General features: G+C 52.0%; 1 protein-coding gene across 4 annotated transcripts in view; it reads right to left on the bottom strand.

Annotated features, from left to right (window-relative positions):
• Positions 1-1665, bottom strand: part of UNC13A (unc-13 homolog A) — a 61847-nt gene extending 60182 nt beyond the window's left edge. For all 4 annotated transcript variants that reach the window (XM_070246579.1, XM_023625428.2, XM_070246578.1 and 1 more), the window contains exon 1: positions 1497-1665. In XM_070246579.1, coding sequence (XP_070102680.1) covers positions 1497-1518 — 22 coding nt within the window. In that variant the 5' untranslated portion in view covers positions 1519-1665. The remainder of the gene's footprint in view (positions 1-1496) is intronic.
• Between the last annotated feature and the right edge of the window lie 16534 nt (positions 1666-18199).

Raw genomic sequence — 18199 nt, forward strand, 5'->3', positions numbered from 1 at the left:
GCTCAGGGAAAGGAGGCCCCTATCCCTTTAAGAACACCCGCGTCCACGCCGGCCCAGCCCGGCGCGATCCGCCCAGGGGAAGCCGCGGCGGCGGGGAGCCGGCGGGCGGGGCTGGGTTTGTGAATGGAGCGGCAGAGGGGGAGGGGAAGGAGGGGGAGGGGCGGCGGGGGCGGTGCCCCGCTGTTGGGCCTGCCCACCCGGGTCCAGGCTGAGGCCGGGGTTCAGCTTTCTCTCACACACACACTCATACGCACCCACACACCCACAGTACGCTGCCCGTTGGCTAAGGTGTCCGGAAGCCTGAAATCTCAGCCTTGGCCGACACACCTGTTCCCCCACCCCAGCCTTCTTGGAGGGAGCAGGAGTGCGAGGGGCGGACCTCAGTCCTTAAAACCCAAGGCTGAGATGATTACAAGCCTTGAATATCTTTTCGCCACCACCCCTGCCGCCCAAGGCCTCCCGGCGCCCGCGTTCTCGGCAGGAGTGCCCGGGACGCCCGGGTCCTGGTGCACTGGCTTCTCACCCATCCCCGCCTCAGAGGTTGGGGAGGAATGGTCATGCCCCTCCAGAGTCTCTCTCCCTCCTCCAACCCCAACGCAGAGCGTGGGCCTGGGCGTGGGCCTCGGTGCAGATGGCGTTCTGGCCCCAAAATAGCTCCACCCCACCTCTTCCTCCCTCCCTTCAGCGCAAAGTGGGTGAGGTGAGGATGGCCCGGGAGAGTGCAGGGGGGCACTGCACGGCCAAGGGGTCGGCTCCCCGCGGAGAAGGCCGGAATCGCGTTCTGGAGCGCTGGAGGGGGAGGGGAGGGGGAGGCCCACAGGCGGGTCCCCCGGTCCCCACTGGGGAAGTCAAAGAGTTAACAGGAGGTTCGCCCCCAAACCCCCAGTCGCAGCCCGCTCAGGACGTAGGGAGGGTCTCCTCAGCCCCTTCGCAGTCATCTCCACGCCCAGGGCTGGGGGATTCCCAGAGCTCGCGCTGTGCAGATGGCCAGGCCCCCTTACCCAAATCTGACACGCTCGGGGTTTGGAGACCCCTCCGCCTGCACTCCTCCTTGAATTCTACGCCCAGTCCGCGTCCGAGGGGACCCGCAGCCCAGCCACAGCACAGGACTCCTTCCAAGTACCTTGTAGGATTCATTCGAACTACCCAGCCCAGCCGCTTCCACACGGACCCCCTAATAATTCGGTCTACACATATGTCCCAGTCTAGATCGTTTCCAGATAGAGCCCCAAATGCCTCCTGGCGTGCACATGGGCCTCCGCGTTCTGCCATGTCCACACGACCCCCAGCACCGGCCACCGGGACCCCCTGAAAGCCCAGCTGCGTCTACACGGATCACCCCCTCAGGCGCCCTGACGCGTCTACAAGGTCTACCTCCTCAAATGTCCAGCCGCGTGTGCTCGGGTCACCCCCTCAGGAGCCCAGCCGCATACACACGGACCCCGAGCCCAGTCAGGATCCACACGGGTTCCCCGCCCCGCAACCTCGCCTCCTACCTCCAACGCAAAGTAGAGACATGTCTCCGGAGTCGCCGGCGGGCCGGCTTTGTCGGGTCGGGCTCAGTGGGCACTGGGCTGGGTCGTGGCCGGAGCTGCAGCCCGCGCTCTGCTCACGCCGGGGCCCGGCCTCCGCCGCCGGCCATCTTGGTTCAGCACCGGGGGTGCGGACAGCTCCTGACGCGGCGCTGACGCGCGGCGGGTGGGCGGAGCCCGGGACGCCTGATGGGGCGGGGGCGCCGCAGGCTGGGGGGGCTTTAAAGGGCCGGAGCCGGGCGGGGGCTCCCTGCCCCCAGAGCTCCCCGACTGCGGGGACGGAGAGCAGCCTCTACGCAGGTTCCCTTACGGTTCTGCGTGTTCTCGTCTCTCCTTGAGTCTCTCTGTGGGTCCTCCGGCTCTCCAGTCCTTTGCTGTCTCTCTGCTCTCCCTGAGTAGCTCTGTTCCTCCGTCTCTACGTCTGCATCTGTCTCTTTGCCTCTGTTTCTCTGTGTCTTTCTCTCCCTGGGTGTCTCTGTTCCTTTGACTCTTTGTCTCCCCATATCTCGGTCACGTGTCTCCCTCTGAGCCTCTCTCTGCCCAGTCTCTCTGTGTCTCTGCCACGTCCTGTCTAGGTCGCTCTCTGTGTCTCTGTTTCACTCTCTTCAAGCCACTCAGCCTGTGGATCTTTGCACACACTCAGACTGGATCCCGTCCTTCACTCCCTTGTGTAACTGGCAAACTCCTATTCACTCATCAATGCCCAGTTTGAACATTCTCTGCTCCAGGAAGCGTTCCCTGACTCTCTCATACTGAGCCTTTGCTCTACCGTCTGGACTCCCCCAGCCCCCAAACTCTTCCTCTGGTCTGGCCCTGACCCCCCACATCTCCGCTCCCCAGCATTCCCCACGTATCCAGGTGGGCAGTTCCATGTGGCACAGAGCCCTGCAAACCTGTTGACTGTGTATCTCCAGTGCCTAGAACAGCGCCAGAGGCTGAGCCCCACAGAGCCCCCTGGGCGCAGCACACAGGAAGGAGTTCATAAAACGGGGAGTGCACATGGAGTAGTTGCAAGTGAGGCCTGTGTTCAGAACCCAACTCTGTTGCTAGGCACCTGCATGCCTTTGGGCAAGTCATGTGACCACTGTGCCTCCGTTCCCCTCTGTGAAGAGTGAGGAAGATAAAAGGACTTGCCTCACAGAGTTGCAGAGATATTATGTAAGTTGACACCTGAAATCCCTTGGAATCGTAATGCATGTTAGCCATCACTGTAACTCTCAGTGCTTTTTAAATGTTTCTTACATACCCATTAGCTATGTGCAAAGAATAAGGAGCAGCAACCACAGGCTCGAGGAAAGAGCACAGCCATCACAGAGGAAGACCCACGGGCTTCTCCCCTATTTCTTAGTCTCTCCCCTCAGAAAGAAGAACTATCCCAGATTTTGTTTTTTATTCCCTTAATTTTCCTTACAGTTTTACCACATATTATTTGTCAGCAAACAATACATGGTTTAGTTTTGCATATTTTTGAACTTTATGTAACTAAAATAAAATGTTCGCATTCTTTACTAACCTGTTTTGTTTGCTGAACAGGATCCTGCTGATACTCATCTGAGTTTCTGTGGGTGGCTGTAATGCAAGCATTTTTCACTGCCATATAGTATTCCTCTGGATGCGTACACCATTGATTATTTATCTATTCTCCAGTTGGTGGACCTTAAGATTGTTTACACTTGGAGTTTATTACAAACAAAGCTTTTATGACCATTCTCAGAAATGTAGGCAGGCGCACACAGGTCAGGACAGCTGGATCATAGGACAGCCACACGCTCAGCTGCACAAGACAACATCAAATTGTTTTTCCATGTGGCTCCAGCAATTTACATTGTACCAGCCTCACGTAAGAACTCAGTTGTTCCACGTCCTTGCCAACGCTTTGGATTGTCCAGGTGTCCACGTTTTTTGACTTGTGCTGAGGTGAAGGGGGTGAAGTGGTGCCTCATTTTGGTTTTGATTTGCCCTCTGATTCTTCATGAGGTGGAACTTGTTATGCGATTATTGATTTCTTCTTAGGGTGAAATGCCTGTTCAAGTCTTTTATTCATTTTTTTAAATTTGACTGTCTTTTCCTCTTGATTTGTACTTCTTTGTCCATATTAGATATGAATCCTTTGTTGGTTTCATGTGTTGTAAAAATCTCCAATTTTGTGGCTTGTTTTCATTCTATTTATGGTGTCCTTTTGTTAACGGAGGCTTTTTTTTTTATATATAACCTTTTTATTTTGGGAAAGTTTTAGACATACAGAAAAGTTGCAGAGGTGCTGAGCTGTAAAAGGAACAGAGCATTCCTGTATGCTCTCACCCAGCTTCCCTAATGATAGCATCTTACATGTGGTCACATGTCCGTAGGAAAACATGAACACTGACACATTATTAGTGAAATTGCAGACTTTACATTTCACTAGTTTTTCCACTAATGTTCTCTTTCTAGTCCAGAATCTAATTCAGGATCCTACATTGCATTTAGTCATCTCATCTCCTTGGTTTCCTCTTATCTGTGAGTAAAGTCTTTCCTTATTTTTCGTGACCTTGACACTTTTGAAGAGTACTGGTCAGGTATTTTGTAGAAAGTCCCTTGATTTTGGTTTATTTAATGTTTTCTCATTTCTAGACTGGGGTTATAGAGTTTGGGGGAGAAGATCACAGAGATGGGGTTCCCTCCTTGTCACATCATACCAGAGGTCCTGATGCCCACATGACATCACAGAGATGTTAACTTTGATCACCTGGCTAAGGTGCTGTCTGCCAAGTTTTTTGTTTTGTTTTGTTTTTGTTTTTTGCAGGGGAAGATTCATCCTAAGCTAATATCACTAACATCTGTTGCCAATCTTCCTCCTTTTTCTTACTTTTCCCTCGCAGAGCCCCAGTACATAGTTGTGTATTCTAGTTGGCTACTGACAGATGAGTGGTGTGGTTCCGAGACCGGGAACTGGACCTGGGCTGCTGAAGCGGAGCACGCCGAACTTAACTGCTAGGGCTGGCTCTGTCTGCCAAGTTTATCCACTGTCAATTATTATTTTTCTCTTTCCCTACTGTGTTCTTTGTAAGCAAATCACTAAGTCCAACCCACCTTCAAGGGCAGGGAATTATGCTCCACCTCCTGTGGAGGGAGGGTCTAGGAAGCTCTTAATTTTAAATTCATTTTCTTTCTTTTCTTTTTCTTTTTCTTTTTTTCTTTTTTTTTTGCTGAGGAAGATTTGCCCTAAGCTAACATCTGTTGCCAATCTTCCTCTCTTTGTATGTGAGCTGCCACCACAGCATGGCCGCCAATGAGTGGTGTAGGTCCGTGCCCAGGAACCAAACCCCGGCCACTGAAGCAAGTGGAGCATGCCAAACTTAATCACTAAGCCACAAGGGCTGGCCCTAAATTCCTTTTTTTTTTTTTTTTACTGCCATAAAATACACATAACAAAGTGTACCATTTTAACCATTTAAAAAGGACAATTCAGTGGCATTTAGTACATTTGCAAGTTGTGCAACCACTACCGCTATCTAGTTCCAGAACATTCCCATCGCTCCAAAAGGAGAGCTGGTACCTGTTAGCAGTCATCCCCATCCCTCCTCCTCCAGCCCTTGGCCACAACTAATCTGCTTTCTGTCTCTATGGATTTAATTTTAAATTCTTCACCTTGACTAATCTTTTCCTTTACAGTATGCACACTGTCTTTTTTTAAAATTGACATATAATTGACACACATTATATGAGTTTCAGGTGTACAACATATGATTTGATATTTGTATATATTGCAAAATGATCACCACATGAGTCTAGGTAACATCTGTCATCACACATAGTTACAGAATTTTTTTTCCTTGTGATGAACACAGACTGTGTCTTGTGTAAGGAATTCCTTCCTGTCTCAGCATCATAAAGATATTCTCACAGCATCTGCTACAGTTTTAGAATTTTGTCATTTACAATCAAATCTTGGCCTCTCTTGGAACTCACTTGGGAGTGTGGAGTGAGATACGGTCCAATTGCATATTTTTCCGTGTGGACAATCAATTGTCCCAATACCCTTTAATGAAATTGTTACAAAGCAAGTTTTTGTGCACGTATGGACTTAACGGTGGGCACACGCCAACCAGAATGTACACAGTGCTGCAGGACGTCTGCCCCTCCTGGGGGTCTGTTCTGGCTCCCTCTCCTGCCCCAGGGCTATTTGTCCCTGTTCCGAAGCGTTATTCAATCCTTGATTTGTGCATTACGCCAGTCACCCATCTTGTTCTCTTTCTTCAGGAACATCTGCGTTATTCTTCGCCTTTTTCTCAGCTTGTTGGGTTCCATGGAGAAACCTGGTTGGGACTTTGATTGGAATTTCGTTGAATTTATAAACCAAACAGGGAGAATCAGCACTTTTTGTGACATTGACTCTTCCAAAGTGTGACTACAATGAATCTTTCCATTTATTTATCTTTCAATAAAGTTTACAACATTCTCCATAAAAATGTGGCACATCTTTCTTTTTTAGATTTGTTTCTAGATGCTTTGTATATTTGATGCTACACATAAATGGCCTTTTTTAAGATTCCATTTTTTTACTTGTTAGTTGTAGGAGCATAGAATGCAATTGGTCCTAACATCTAATGAGCTTTACTCACCCTTTATAAATCCAATAATTATATCTGCAGATTCTTTGGAGTTTTTGTTGTATATAATGACATTATCTGTAAATAAAGATACTTTCATTTCTTCCTTTCCAGTCCTTTGAACTTTCGTTTCTTTTTCCCGTCTTATTGCACAGTCCAGGGCCCCAACACAATCTCAGACACCATAATAACAGGCATCCTTGCCTGTTCCCCATCCTAAAGAGAATATTTCAATTTTCGCCATTAAATATGATATCTGCTGGAGGTTTTTAATAGAAAATCAAGTTGAAGAGGTCTATTTCTATCTCTATTTTGCTGAGATTTTTTTCTTTTATCACACATGGGTGGTGAATTTTAGCAAATGCATTTCCTCATCAATGGGACGCCCATATAACTTTTCATCTTTGATCTGTTCGTGTGAGCTACATTCTCTCGATATGTTTGATATGCATTGGTCTCTCCCGTTCTCTGTCTCTCTTACCCACACCTCATCTCTCTTCTTCCACCAAAGCCCTTAATAAATTGATCACTCAGATCCACTTAATTTTTAAGCCCTGGCACCCCATTTCGCTCAGCTCATTCCAAAGTTATTTATTTGAGCCATCTCATCTCTCCATTTAATTATGCTACGCTGCCTCCGTCTTTCTCCTGCCTTCTCTTCTCGGCGGCTCCCTTTTCTCCTGGCTCTCCGCACTATGCATCTACATTCGTGTCTTTTGCAAACTCTCTCAGACTCTGTCTCTCTCTCTCTGTCTTTCCACCTCTCTTCTCTCTTGGCTTCCTATATCTTGCTCTCCCTCCACCATCCTATGAAATCCACAGGGAAAAATCATTGACAGAGAAGTGATGGGAAATGGTACACAACTGAGGAAAACCACACACACACACACACACACACACAGCAAATGCCACACACCCTTCCCAGTCATCTGAGCTCCTAACCATCCCCAGGGACCCTGCTTTTATCAAAACTTGCCCATCCCCCATGCCAAGAGCAGCTATGGAGACATCTGGGCTTTAGGTGACAAAGTGCTCCCTCTATAGCATCAGCTGAGCTCAGCTTTTCAATGGGGAATGAGCAGAAATTCCTCCAGAAGCCTCAACCCAGGGCAACCCTGCTTGGTCTTCAAATAAATTCCTAATCCTTAGTGGGTACATCCTACATTTCTGGCACTGTGCAGAGCTCCACAGAAGGGACAGATATGAATCAGATGCCAATCAATTTATTCCGCAAACATTTGTTGGCACCATCTGGATGTTGGCGACTACTCTTGTCACCAGGTTCCATCAAGTGACACGGTCTCTAGCACAAGAATTAGCAACAAACAAGTAAGCATGCCCGGAGGAAGACAAGGAAAATGATGAAGAAAACAGGGAGGATCCCCTGACAGAGAGGAATGGTGGAGGAGTGGGTAAGTGCCTCCTGGAGAAAGCAGCACATGAGCTGAGACTCAAAGGAGGAGAAGAAGCCAGGCAGTGGGGGAGATGAGGGAGGGGCATTCAAGACAGATGGCAAGCAGGTGCAAAGGCCCTGAGGTGGGACCGTGCCTGGTGTGTTGCAGGAAGACTGAGGAGGTTGGTGTGGCTGGAGCAGAGTGAGGGAGGGGGTAGATGGGCAGGGGCTGTGAGGGGCCTGGGGGGGTATGAGATGGAGAGAGAGAGAGAGAGACCGAGAGAGGGAGACTGTGAGTAAAAGGGAAAGATGGGGCCTCAACACTTTGGAGCAGGACATGGGCCCAGCAGGACCTGAGGCTTCATGGGCATCTTGTGGCCTCTGAAGCCTTGCATGCATCCATTTCCCCCAACCCCCAGACCCCTCTCTGATGCTCCTACTGCACTGGTTGGGGGGGGGGGGGCGACTGCCCTGTGCCCTGTATGTCAGCACACAGTAGGTGCTTCATAAATGTGAATGAGTCAGTACATGTTGGAGTGAAAGAAGGATAGAGGAATGAGGACGTGAGCAGGCTGGCAGGGGTACAGACTACGTGGGGTCTCCTGGCCACAGAGAGGAGTATAGGTTTTACTTGAAGGGTGATGGGAGCCATGGGAGGGTTTTGAGCAGAGGAGGGACATGATCCAACTTACGATTTTAATAATCCCTCTGAGGCTGCCCAGGGAGCAAGGAGGGCCAGGACAGGAGTATAAGTGGCAGGAGGCCAAGGCAGCATCCAGGCAGGAGGTGGCAGGGCCCGCGGGAGTGCAGGAAGAGCTCAGGGTCACACTGGAGGCTGAGTCTATAAGACCTGCTGAAGGACTGGATAGACGGGGTAAGGAAAGACAAGTGACAAGAATGAGTCCAGGGCCTGGGGCCTGGGCAGCTGGGTGAGGGCGGAGCCATCTGCCATGCCAATTGGAGAAGCGGCGGATCTCAGGGCAGGAAACCAAGAGCTGTGCTTTGGACTTGCTGAATTTGAAAGGCCTACAAGGCACCCAGTGGGAATGCCCAGAGCAGTTGGATATTTGAGCCTGAAGTCTGGCGAGAGGTTGGGCTGGTGACACAAACGGGATAGATATCAACATGAGATTGAGTGTGGCCACATGGGACTGAGTGTAGACAGAGGGTAAAGGGCCATTTGGCTTTCAAGACCAAAACCAAGACTTCAAACCCAGGGGTCCATGCTCCACATGTTTGTCCATCCCCAACTCCTGTCCCTTTTGTCAGGGCAGCAGGCGACGGTAAGCGCAGGGAACATGGAACTCATATGCGTTCTTCTTCCCCGACACTTCTGTCGTCCGTGGCCTTGGGTACTGGGGCAGGGTAGGGGTGAGGGAGCACTTGAGGAGAGGTAGGACGTGAGTCCTGCGTTCAAGGATCTCATGATTGGAGAGGAGAAGAGTACTCACGTGGTTCCTGAAGGCCTACTGTGTGCTTGGCAATGTGCTGGGTGCCCCACATATGCTATTTCCCTTAATCCTTTACCACCCAAGGAGGGTGCGATATTGTGCTCATTATAGATGGGCAGACTGAGTTTCTGAGAGGTTGGAGAGGCAAGGCTGGGATACGAAGTGAGGTTGGCCCAACTCTCAGAATAGGCCGTTTCTGCGACACAGATGTTCGTGTACACAGCCTGGATCCATACCCATGTCCATGCCATGCCCAAGCTCAGGGGTCCTACTTGGAATCTGGGAGGCGGGTGTGGGGCAGCAGAACCCCATCTCTAAGGTCAGGACTGGGACACAGGAAGGGAGAGGGGCTAGCGGGGAAGGGGGCTCTTACTGGGATGTTAGGAAAAGTTTCCTGGAGGAGGGGAAGCTGGAGAGCAAGGAGGTCTCACCAGGCCCAGTGGGAAGCGGAGGAAGGGCATTCCTGGCAGAGGTCATGGCGAGGGCAATGCTCTGAGGCTGGACCTCCTCTTGGACCTGGTTGTGACCCTCATGCCGGCGGCGACGAATAGAAATCGATCAGGGCAATCTTGGTTTATTGCCTATAAAACGAGGATAAAAAACAATAGTTTCCTAGAGAACTAATGGTATGAGGGCAGCGCTGACCCCTTGCAAGTTCCAGGTCCTGACCTGCAGACTGGAAAGCACAGCTTAACTGGAGGAAGCGAACGGATTGGATTGGCCTGGGAAGAGCGGATAATAAAAGACAGCAATTGGTCAAGAGGGTGAGATGAGGCGGGACATATAAGGGGGCAAAGGGATGGGACAGGTCCAGACAAAGTGGGGGGCGGGGCTCCAGGCTGGGAGCCGGGGGACTCAGCCTCAAGTCCCCAGAGTGACCAGCAGGGGCAGCACCGGGCCAATGGGCGATCCCAGGGCTGGCGGGCCTCCTGGAGCCTGGGACCCTCTGGAGGGAAGTTATTTTATTTAACAAGCGCCTGCAGTGTGCCAGGCGCTGGGCAGAACTCCACAAATGTGCGCTCGTTTAATCCCCGTAAAGGCTTTTACAGATGGGGAAGCTGAGAATGAAAACATGAAGTCAGGCACCCAAGGTCACACAGCAGGCAAGTATCTGAGCGGGGATTTGAACCCAGGCAGCCCAGCTGGGGCCCTCAACCCCTACACTCTACTGGCTCTCCTTCTCCCAAGTCCCCTAAAATGATGGTTTTAGAAAACGAAAAAGCAAGGGCTCTCTTTCAATAATTATTGAGCTCTTCCTTGTACCCTACTCATGCACCATCTCCCCAGGTGTGTATAATCATTTCCATTTTACAGCTGAGGAAACTGAGGCACGAAGGAGTGACGCTGGGAGCCAGGGTACTGCTATGCCCAACATAAGAATCCCAGGAGCGTGGAAGACTCGTCCACCATCAGGCCTGGGTCCAGCTCAGGGGAAGGGCCAGCAGGAACCCTAAGACTCTGCCCTCTCCAGCCTCCAGGCCCCTGCTGCCACCACTGCCCCCAGCTAAGCCCCTCAACGTGCCCCAGCTCAGGGCTGCACCTTCATTCATGCCACCTATCCGCGCCCTGCTTCCCCACTCCAGACTGGCTGGAGACCCCTGGACTCGCATCCAGACCCGGTGGAGGGCTGGGAACGCTCCAAGCAGGGGCTTCAATGCTGTCACCTTTGACAGCGAGGAAACGGCCAAGGCGTGTGCTCAGACTGCCCAGGCAGTGTGAGGCCAGCTGGGCTCGAACCCAGGGCTGCAGCCTCTAATGTCTCTAGGACTACCACAAAGGCACTCTCATGCAGGGCTGTCTCCGACCCTTGGAGCCCCGGCCGGGGTCCCAAGCACGCCAGGGTCCTATGGAAATGTTTGAGACCAAGCTACATACACACTTTGGCTCCAGGATGCAAAAGGGGAATGCAAAGTCCATGTGAATTGATGCTTCATTACCTTCAGGAACAGGAGTCAGCTTTATTGGGGTTAAAGTCGGTGCTTCCGAAAACAGGCCTGGGGGTGGATCTACCCTTCCTGGGAAGACCCCAGCCAAAACACAGTCAGCTGTCTACTCAAGAGAGCTATCCCAGGCCAGGGGGCTGCTGAAGCAACACGATAAATTGCGAGACTAACCGGGTGGGCGTCTAGCACGTGCCGGGGCTGCTTCTTGCTCTAGTGCTTTACTTGTTTAATCCCCATAACGATCCTACTAGGTGGAGGCTGTTACTGCACAGGCTCAAGCGATGGGGAAACTGAGGCACAGCGAGGTCGCACACCTGGGGAGGGATACAGCTGGGATTTGAACCCCACCAGGCGTGGGGTCTGCGCCCTTAACCCCTGTGTTGTCCTTAACTTGTGTTTCACGGCCGGGACCTTAGTGGGATAGGGGATGTGTGTACAATGGTGACCATCTGACTTGGTTCGGATCTGGTTGTCAGGACGCAGCACTGCCTAGGAGTCCAGATCTGGACGGGGGTGGGAAACAGGGCCGGGACCCATCTGGGTCCCCTCCTACTCCCTCCCGCTCCCCACCCTCCTCCCACCCCTGGGAGCCGCCCAGACAGGTCGCCTCAGGCTCTGAGCCTGGGTGCCAAAGACAGGTGCAGCTCCGCCCCTGACCACGCCCCTGTGGCCGCCGCTGATTGGATCGGGGCGGGTGTAACCGCCTCGGCAGCCCTTCAAAGCACAGCGAGCGGCCAATGAGAGGCTCCGCCCACAAGGCCCTCCTTGCGCGGTGATTGGCCCCCGGGCCTCCCCATCTCCTGTCGCATCCTCCTCCTCTAGACTGGGCTTCCAGGGAAGCGTTTAATTCCTCCGACACACCTCGCCTGCTGGCCTTTGCACGCGCTGTTCCCACCGTCAGGAACATTCCTGCCTCTCTCTTCTCTTGGATAAGCTGCTTCCTCTCCCGTTCTCAGCTGAAATGCCCCCTCCTCCAGGAAACCTCTGACCCCCAAGGCTGGGTGGAGACCCCCTTTAGGCCCTTGGCACCTCGTGTCCCTCTTATCATACCAGCTTTGTCTGTTTCCCGATCCAGGCAGCAAGCTCCTTAGAAGACAGGAAGGGGTCTCAGAAGACATCGTCTCCCCATTACCTGGTGTATAGTAGGTGCTCAAGAAATAGATGTTCAGTGGAATAATTGAATGACTGAATCTGGTATCAAAGATTAGGGAGCTCTCGGCCCTCTTGAGAGCCCTGAGCTAGGAGGTCCTGAGCCCGCCGCTGGCCGGGCACAGAGTCTGCCACAGTGGGCGTTCAATACCTGTGTATGGAAGGGAGGATGGAAGGGACGCACGTCATTTCTGACAATGACGCGCTCAGTGGTGGCTCATGGTACCATTTCGTGGGCCTCTGCAGCCCCCAGGGACCTAAAGCGGTCCAGGCTGTCGCCTCCCTCCGCTCTCGCTCTCCATCCGGGGCGAGGATGGGAGGGGAGGAGAGGAAGGGGCGGAAACTCTGTCCGAAGCCTCTATTGGGTGTGCAGAGCTCTGTCTCGTCCAATCCCCCGTGAGGGTGGAGCTTGGCCGGACCCTGAGCCTGTCCCGGGAGAGGGGAGGGAGTGGCCATTTCTGGGGGCGTCCTTGCACTAATTGGGGGATTGCGGAAGGGGCTCAGGGTTCCCAGAGGGGACTGGATTATAAACGAACAAAATGCAGCCTCCCTCCACTTACCCCCCTCACCGCATCCTTGCGAGTTTACGGAGTTAACTGATTGCAAGGGGGCGCCCAGGCTGCTCCCATCCCCCTTTCCTTTTTGCCCCATGGCGTGGTGTCTAAGAGCCCAGGCCCTAAAACTGAGGGCATCTGGGTTCAAATTCTGGGTTTGGCAAGTGCTGTCTGTGTGGTCCTGGGCACATAACTCACCCTCTCTAGTCCTCAGTTTCCCCACCTGTACAATGGGATGGATACGTGTTAATCTCGTAAAATGCTTGGCACCAGCTCGCTGTCATTTTTACAGTTCACTTTCCGTGTCCCCTCTGCTCCCCATGGCCCTCAGAGTAAAACCCACATCTCTTCCTGTGACTAGAAGGCCCTGCATGGCCCAACCCCCACCAACCTCCGTGGCCTCATCTCCTTGCCACACATCCAGCCAGTGTGGTCTTCTTGTAGTCTTCGAACACACGCAGCCTATTGGGGCCCCAGGGCCTTTCCACATGCTGTCCCTCCTCCCCACGGGAGATGCTCTTCCTTCATGTCCTCCTCCTCTTGCTGTCCCACACTTCTGCTCAACTCCTCCTCCTCCCTCAAATCCTGACTCAAGCGCTGCTTCCCCCGGGAAGTCATCCTAGATCCCTTCAGGTCTGGTTGGGACACCCCTGTTCCATTCACAGGTTCCTGCTTGTCTCTAATGCATGGGCCTCCATCCACAGGCCACAGATTGAAATCCTTCTATCACTGCCACATCACCAAGGCCTGTGGGGAAGGGGCAATATGTTTTTCCTCCCATATATCTCACCTGGGGAAACTGAGGTTCTGATGTGGGGAGATGGTTTGGAGCAGGTCCAGGCATTTCTTTGAGGCCTCATGCAACCCAATCAATAGATTTCAAAGCAAAAACATTCAGCACCAGCTCCTTCCGCTCTGGGGGGCGAATTGGAGCCACAGCCTCCTCCCAGGAGACCCCCTGCTGGCCCCCTGAAGACCCCCATGTTCTTCCCTCTGGGGCGCCTTCAGCTCCTACCTCTCCTTCCAGTTCTTCCACAACCCCTTGGGGAGTCTGTGTCTGGTTCTGTCTCCCCCCACCTGGCGACTCCTTGGGACCAGGCTGGGGTGAGGTCAGCACAGAGGATTTGGCTGGGGGGTATTTGTCGAATTAATGAATGTATCATCTGCCTAATGAACTCCTGTGCACTCTTCAAAAGCCCAGCCCTAATGTCCCTTTTTCCAGGATACATTTCCTGTCTTCCAAGACAGAGCGCTCACTCCCAAGACAGCTCCAGGCCCCACCCTCTAGTCCAGGCCTGAGTCCACAGGGCTGGGGGGCATCTGCAGCCAGCTCTAAACTGAGGTCTCCTTGGGAAAAGGACTGAGACCTCTTGGGAGCTCCAGCAGCACCCAGCACAGGAAAGTTGTTAGGAAGTGTTTACCTAATGGGTGAGTGAACAAAGGAGCGAAGGAATGAATACCTGCTGCAGGACCTGGAGTCAGATGCCCGGGGGCGCTGGGCACTGCGTCTGTCCCACAGCCTTTCCGAACCTCACTTTCCCGTTTATTAAATGTTTGCTCAGAACCTGTGCCTCAAGTGGTTGCAAGGATGAGATGAACTAACACATAAAGCATATGGCCCTGGGAGACCTCCGGCTGCCTCCTGTCCCCGACTGGAAGTGACTTGCACCCAAGACCAGCAGCTGTGTTTGCCTTCACAGCACTCGGAACAAGAGTGTTGTTAACACATGTGTTTAAGGAATATGGTGAGTTGGTGAGTCAGGCGGGGGAAGGAGGGGAAAAAGGCAAATATTAAAAGGGCTGAAACCTAAGTTGGTGAGGACATTGGGTGGCACAGCCTCCCTCTGAAGGCGCTGGGAAAACAGCCTTACCCCCACGATGCACCCAGTCCACCCCTGGGCATTTACTCAGGGAGAAAGGGGATATTCATCAAAAGACGTGGACGGAAAGGCTCGAAGCAGCTTTATCCAGAATAGCCGAAACCGGAAACAGCCCACATACCCGCCAACAGGTGAAATGAACAAATGGAGAAAAATTGGTACTCAGTGGCTATAATAAGAACAAACCCCAAGCATTTGCAAGGATGTAGGATGTTAGAACCCTCATTCCCTGCCGGTGGGGAGGTAAGATGGTGCAGCCGCTGTGGAAAACAGTCTGGCAGTTGTTCAAAAAGCTAAACATAGAGTTACCATATGACCCAGCAACGCCACTCCTATGTGGAGACTCAAGAGAACGGAAAGCTGGTACTCAAGAAAAACCTCCGCTCCAATGTTCACGGCAGAACTGTTCACATCAATGACAAGTGGGAAGCAACCCAAACGTCTGCTGACAGAGGACTGGGTGAACACATTGTGGTCCACCCATACAAAGGAAGGAGGTGCTCACCCCAATACAATGTGGAACCCGGAAAACATCATGCTGAGTGGAGGGAGCCAGACAGGAAGGGCCACACAGTGTGTGCAATGTCCAGAACAGGCAAATCCATAGGGACAGAAAGCAGAGGAGTGGCTGCCAGGGCTGGAGGGAGGGAGGGTGGGGAGTGACTGCTCTTGGGGACCCGGTCTCCTTTTAAGGGGATGAAAGTGTTCTGGAGCTAGATGTTAATGAGGGCTTCACAGCATTGTGAATGTACTAAATGTCACTGAATAACATACTTTAAAATGGTTAAAATGGTAAGTTATATATTATACATATTTTACCACAATATAAAAAGAAACAGTGGTGCCCAGGAATACTACACAGCCCTGACGAAGTGCAGATACCTGCTCCTTACCACAACATGAGAAGCATGAAAAGCGAGGTGTAAGAGCAAACACCTGTGTGATCCCATTTATACGAAGTTCAAACCCAGGCAAAAACTCACCTACAGCAACAGAGGTCAGGGCAGTGGTCGCCTTGGGACGGGAGAATCACCTGGAGTGTCCAAGAACTGCCAGAGGCTGGGAATGTGCTAGATCCAGACTGGAAGGTCATCACCCTCATCAGCCTCTACTTGTGACGTTTGTGAACTTGACCATGCCTATGTTAATCTCAACAAAAATGCTAAAAAGAGAAAAGAATTGTCAGGTGAAGAAGATGAGAGCATCTGGCAGTCCTGAGGGCCGAGGGTTCCATTTTCCCCACAAACGCCATGGTCTGACCCCTCTGGGGACTGGCGACCTTGAAACAGACATGGAGCTGGGGGTGGACGAAGGCAGGAGGACGGTGACCTGAATCCAACGCCTGGGATTTCAGAAATGCTCCCCAGATTCTTCTTCATCTCTGAGGAGATGCTCCCCACACTCCTCAGCCCAGGGGCCCCAGCTGGGGCACGCTATGGGGCAGGAAAACATCAGGGCTTCAGAACACTCAGAACATCAGCCCCCAGAGGCCTAAGGAGGGACCCTGCCCCCAGTCAGACCCCCTGGTGGAGACACATCATGAAACCCCAGGGCCCTTTATGGCCAGCTACAATTAATACCGACAATCATAACTCACAGCTTTGGGCAGAGGAAGATCATGGACTTCATTCAGAAGGTCCTGGGTTCGAGTCCTGACCCAGTCAATAAATATACGTGAAGGAATAAATGAATGAACGAATGGCAGATGAATGGGCTTTTCACCTCCATTCTACGAGTCTTTATCATGCACTTCCTGGATGCCCAGCCTTGTCCTGCAAAGGCCAGGCCCTGGAGAGGCCTCTGCCGGGTCTGGCCTTCAACAAGCTCCCATCCTGAGGCGGGGGAGACAGTCTGACACAGACGCTCCCACTGTCATTATTGCTCAGAGCAGTAATACAAGAAACCACAGGCAGCCAGGACACAGGGAAGGCCGCCAAGGGGGAGGGACCAGGATAGAGGAAGGATGCCAGGCCCAAAAGAAAAAGAGGAAGTGGAGAGCCAGAACATTAGACAGCATGTGGCCAGAGACTGTTACACACTGACCAGGGAGGAAGTTGGGCTTGAACAACCCAAACACTGAAGAGTGGGCAGGCTGATCTGCGTCAGACCTTTCCGATTCTGTCTTGATTTCTTTTGTATACCTCCAAAGATGGGGAGCTCACTCCCATGGGTGACAGTCCAGTCCTTCCTGGGCATGGGCAACTGTCAAAAAGTTTGATGCAATGTAATTTTTCTAGTAGTGGCTGCCATAGGTAAAAAGGCTGAATGAGATTCTTTGGGGCGGGAAGGGTATCCACGTGAGCCAGGCAGTCAGTCCTTCCACAGGCTGGATCTGGAATCAGACCCACCTGGGTGTTATCGAACACAAACACAGGCTTGCTACCCAATGCACAGGAAGGTCAGTTAACTGAAACGTCAGCCTTGTGGCAGGGAAAGAGGTTTATTATCAAAAGGCAGTCAGACGAGGAGATGGGAGCTAGAACTCAGATCCACCTCCTTGAAGGGAAAAAGGGAGGGGTTTTTATTTGGGGTTTTAGGTAGGGGAGGGGGAGCACGTGGCTGTGCTGGCTGGCATCTTCAGCCTGTTTGGTCTTGAGCACTGAATCTCTCTTTTTCTTTAACTATCTTCACTTTTCTGGCTAGTTTTCATCCTCAGCCTGCGTTTAGCTTTGTGAGGCTGAATCTCCTTGCTTTTCTTCTTTTTTTTCTTTTTTTTTTTTTTTCAAGATTGGCACCTGAGCTAACAACTGTGGCCAATCTTCTTTTTTTTTCTTTCTGCTTTATCTCCCCAAAGCCCCCCAGTACATAGTTGTATATTTTAGTTGTGGGTCCTTCTGGTTGTGGCATGTGGGACGAGTGGAGTCATGTCCGCGCCCAGGATGCAAACCAGCGAAACCCTGGGCCACCGCAGCAGAGTGTGTGAACTTAACCACTCGGCCATGGGGCCGGCCTCTCCTTTTTCTTTTTTCTTGACGTCTGGACCTTGACATCCTGGGAAAGACAGCTCACTCCTATACTAAGGAGGGACAGAAAGACCTGGTTAGTTTTAAACAACAGTTGATTGTGCTGAGTATGCATACCTGCAGTTAGCAAATCTTATCTCATTTTTTTTTCTTCTAGCCCAGGGAAGATTTTTAACTTCTTTGTTCTCAGTTTCATGGGTTTGAATCTCTGCTCTACCACTTATGGGCCTGGTGACTTCATCTCCTCAAGCCTTAGTTTCCTCTCCATTCCTCTGAGATGACTGTAATAACAGCGCCTACTTTATAGGTGTGTGCATGTATACAATGAGCTAATGGAGTAAAATGCCTGGCACACAGTAGGTGCAGAGTAAGTGTGTCGCCTTGCTCTAGACCCAGAGTGCTCCAGAACATGGCCCAAACATACATGTACTTTGCTATCTCTAAAACTTTGCACCTGCTCTAATTTCTGCCTCACATGCTCTTGCCCCACCACCCATACCTGGCAAACTCCTACACATCCCTCAAAGCCCTAGCTACAAGATGCCTTTCTTTTCTCTGTTCCAGCCCCGACCTAGGCGGTTGGGAGCATCTGGGAGCATCTGGGTCTGGTTCTGATTGGGCCCACTGTGCTGGGAGGTGAGCCCCCAGAGGGCAGGGATTGTGATCGGCCTGTGGGAGGCGTGTAGTCAAGCTTGTTGAATGAATGAACGGTCACTGGGAGGGCGGGCCCAAAGCAGAGACTCAG

Source organism: Equus caballus, chromosome 21 (genome assembly GCF_041296265.1).
Source record: "Equus caballus isolate H_3958 breed thoroughbred chromosome 21, TB-T2T, whole genome shotgun sequence".
Classification (NCBI taxonomy): Eukaryota; Metazoa; Chordata; class Mammalia; order Perissodactyla; family Equidae; genus Equus; species Equus caballus.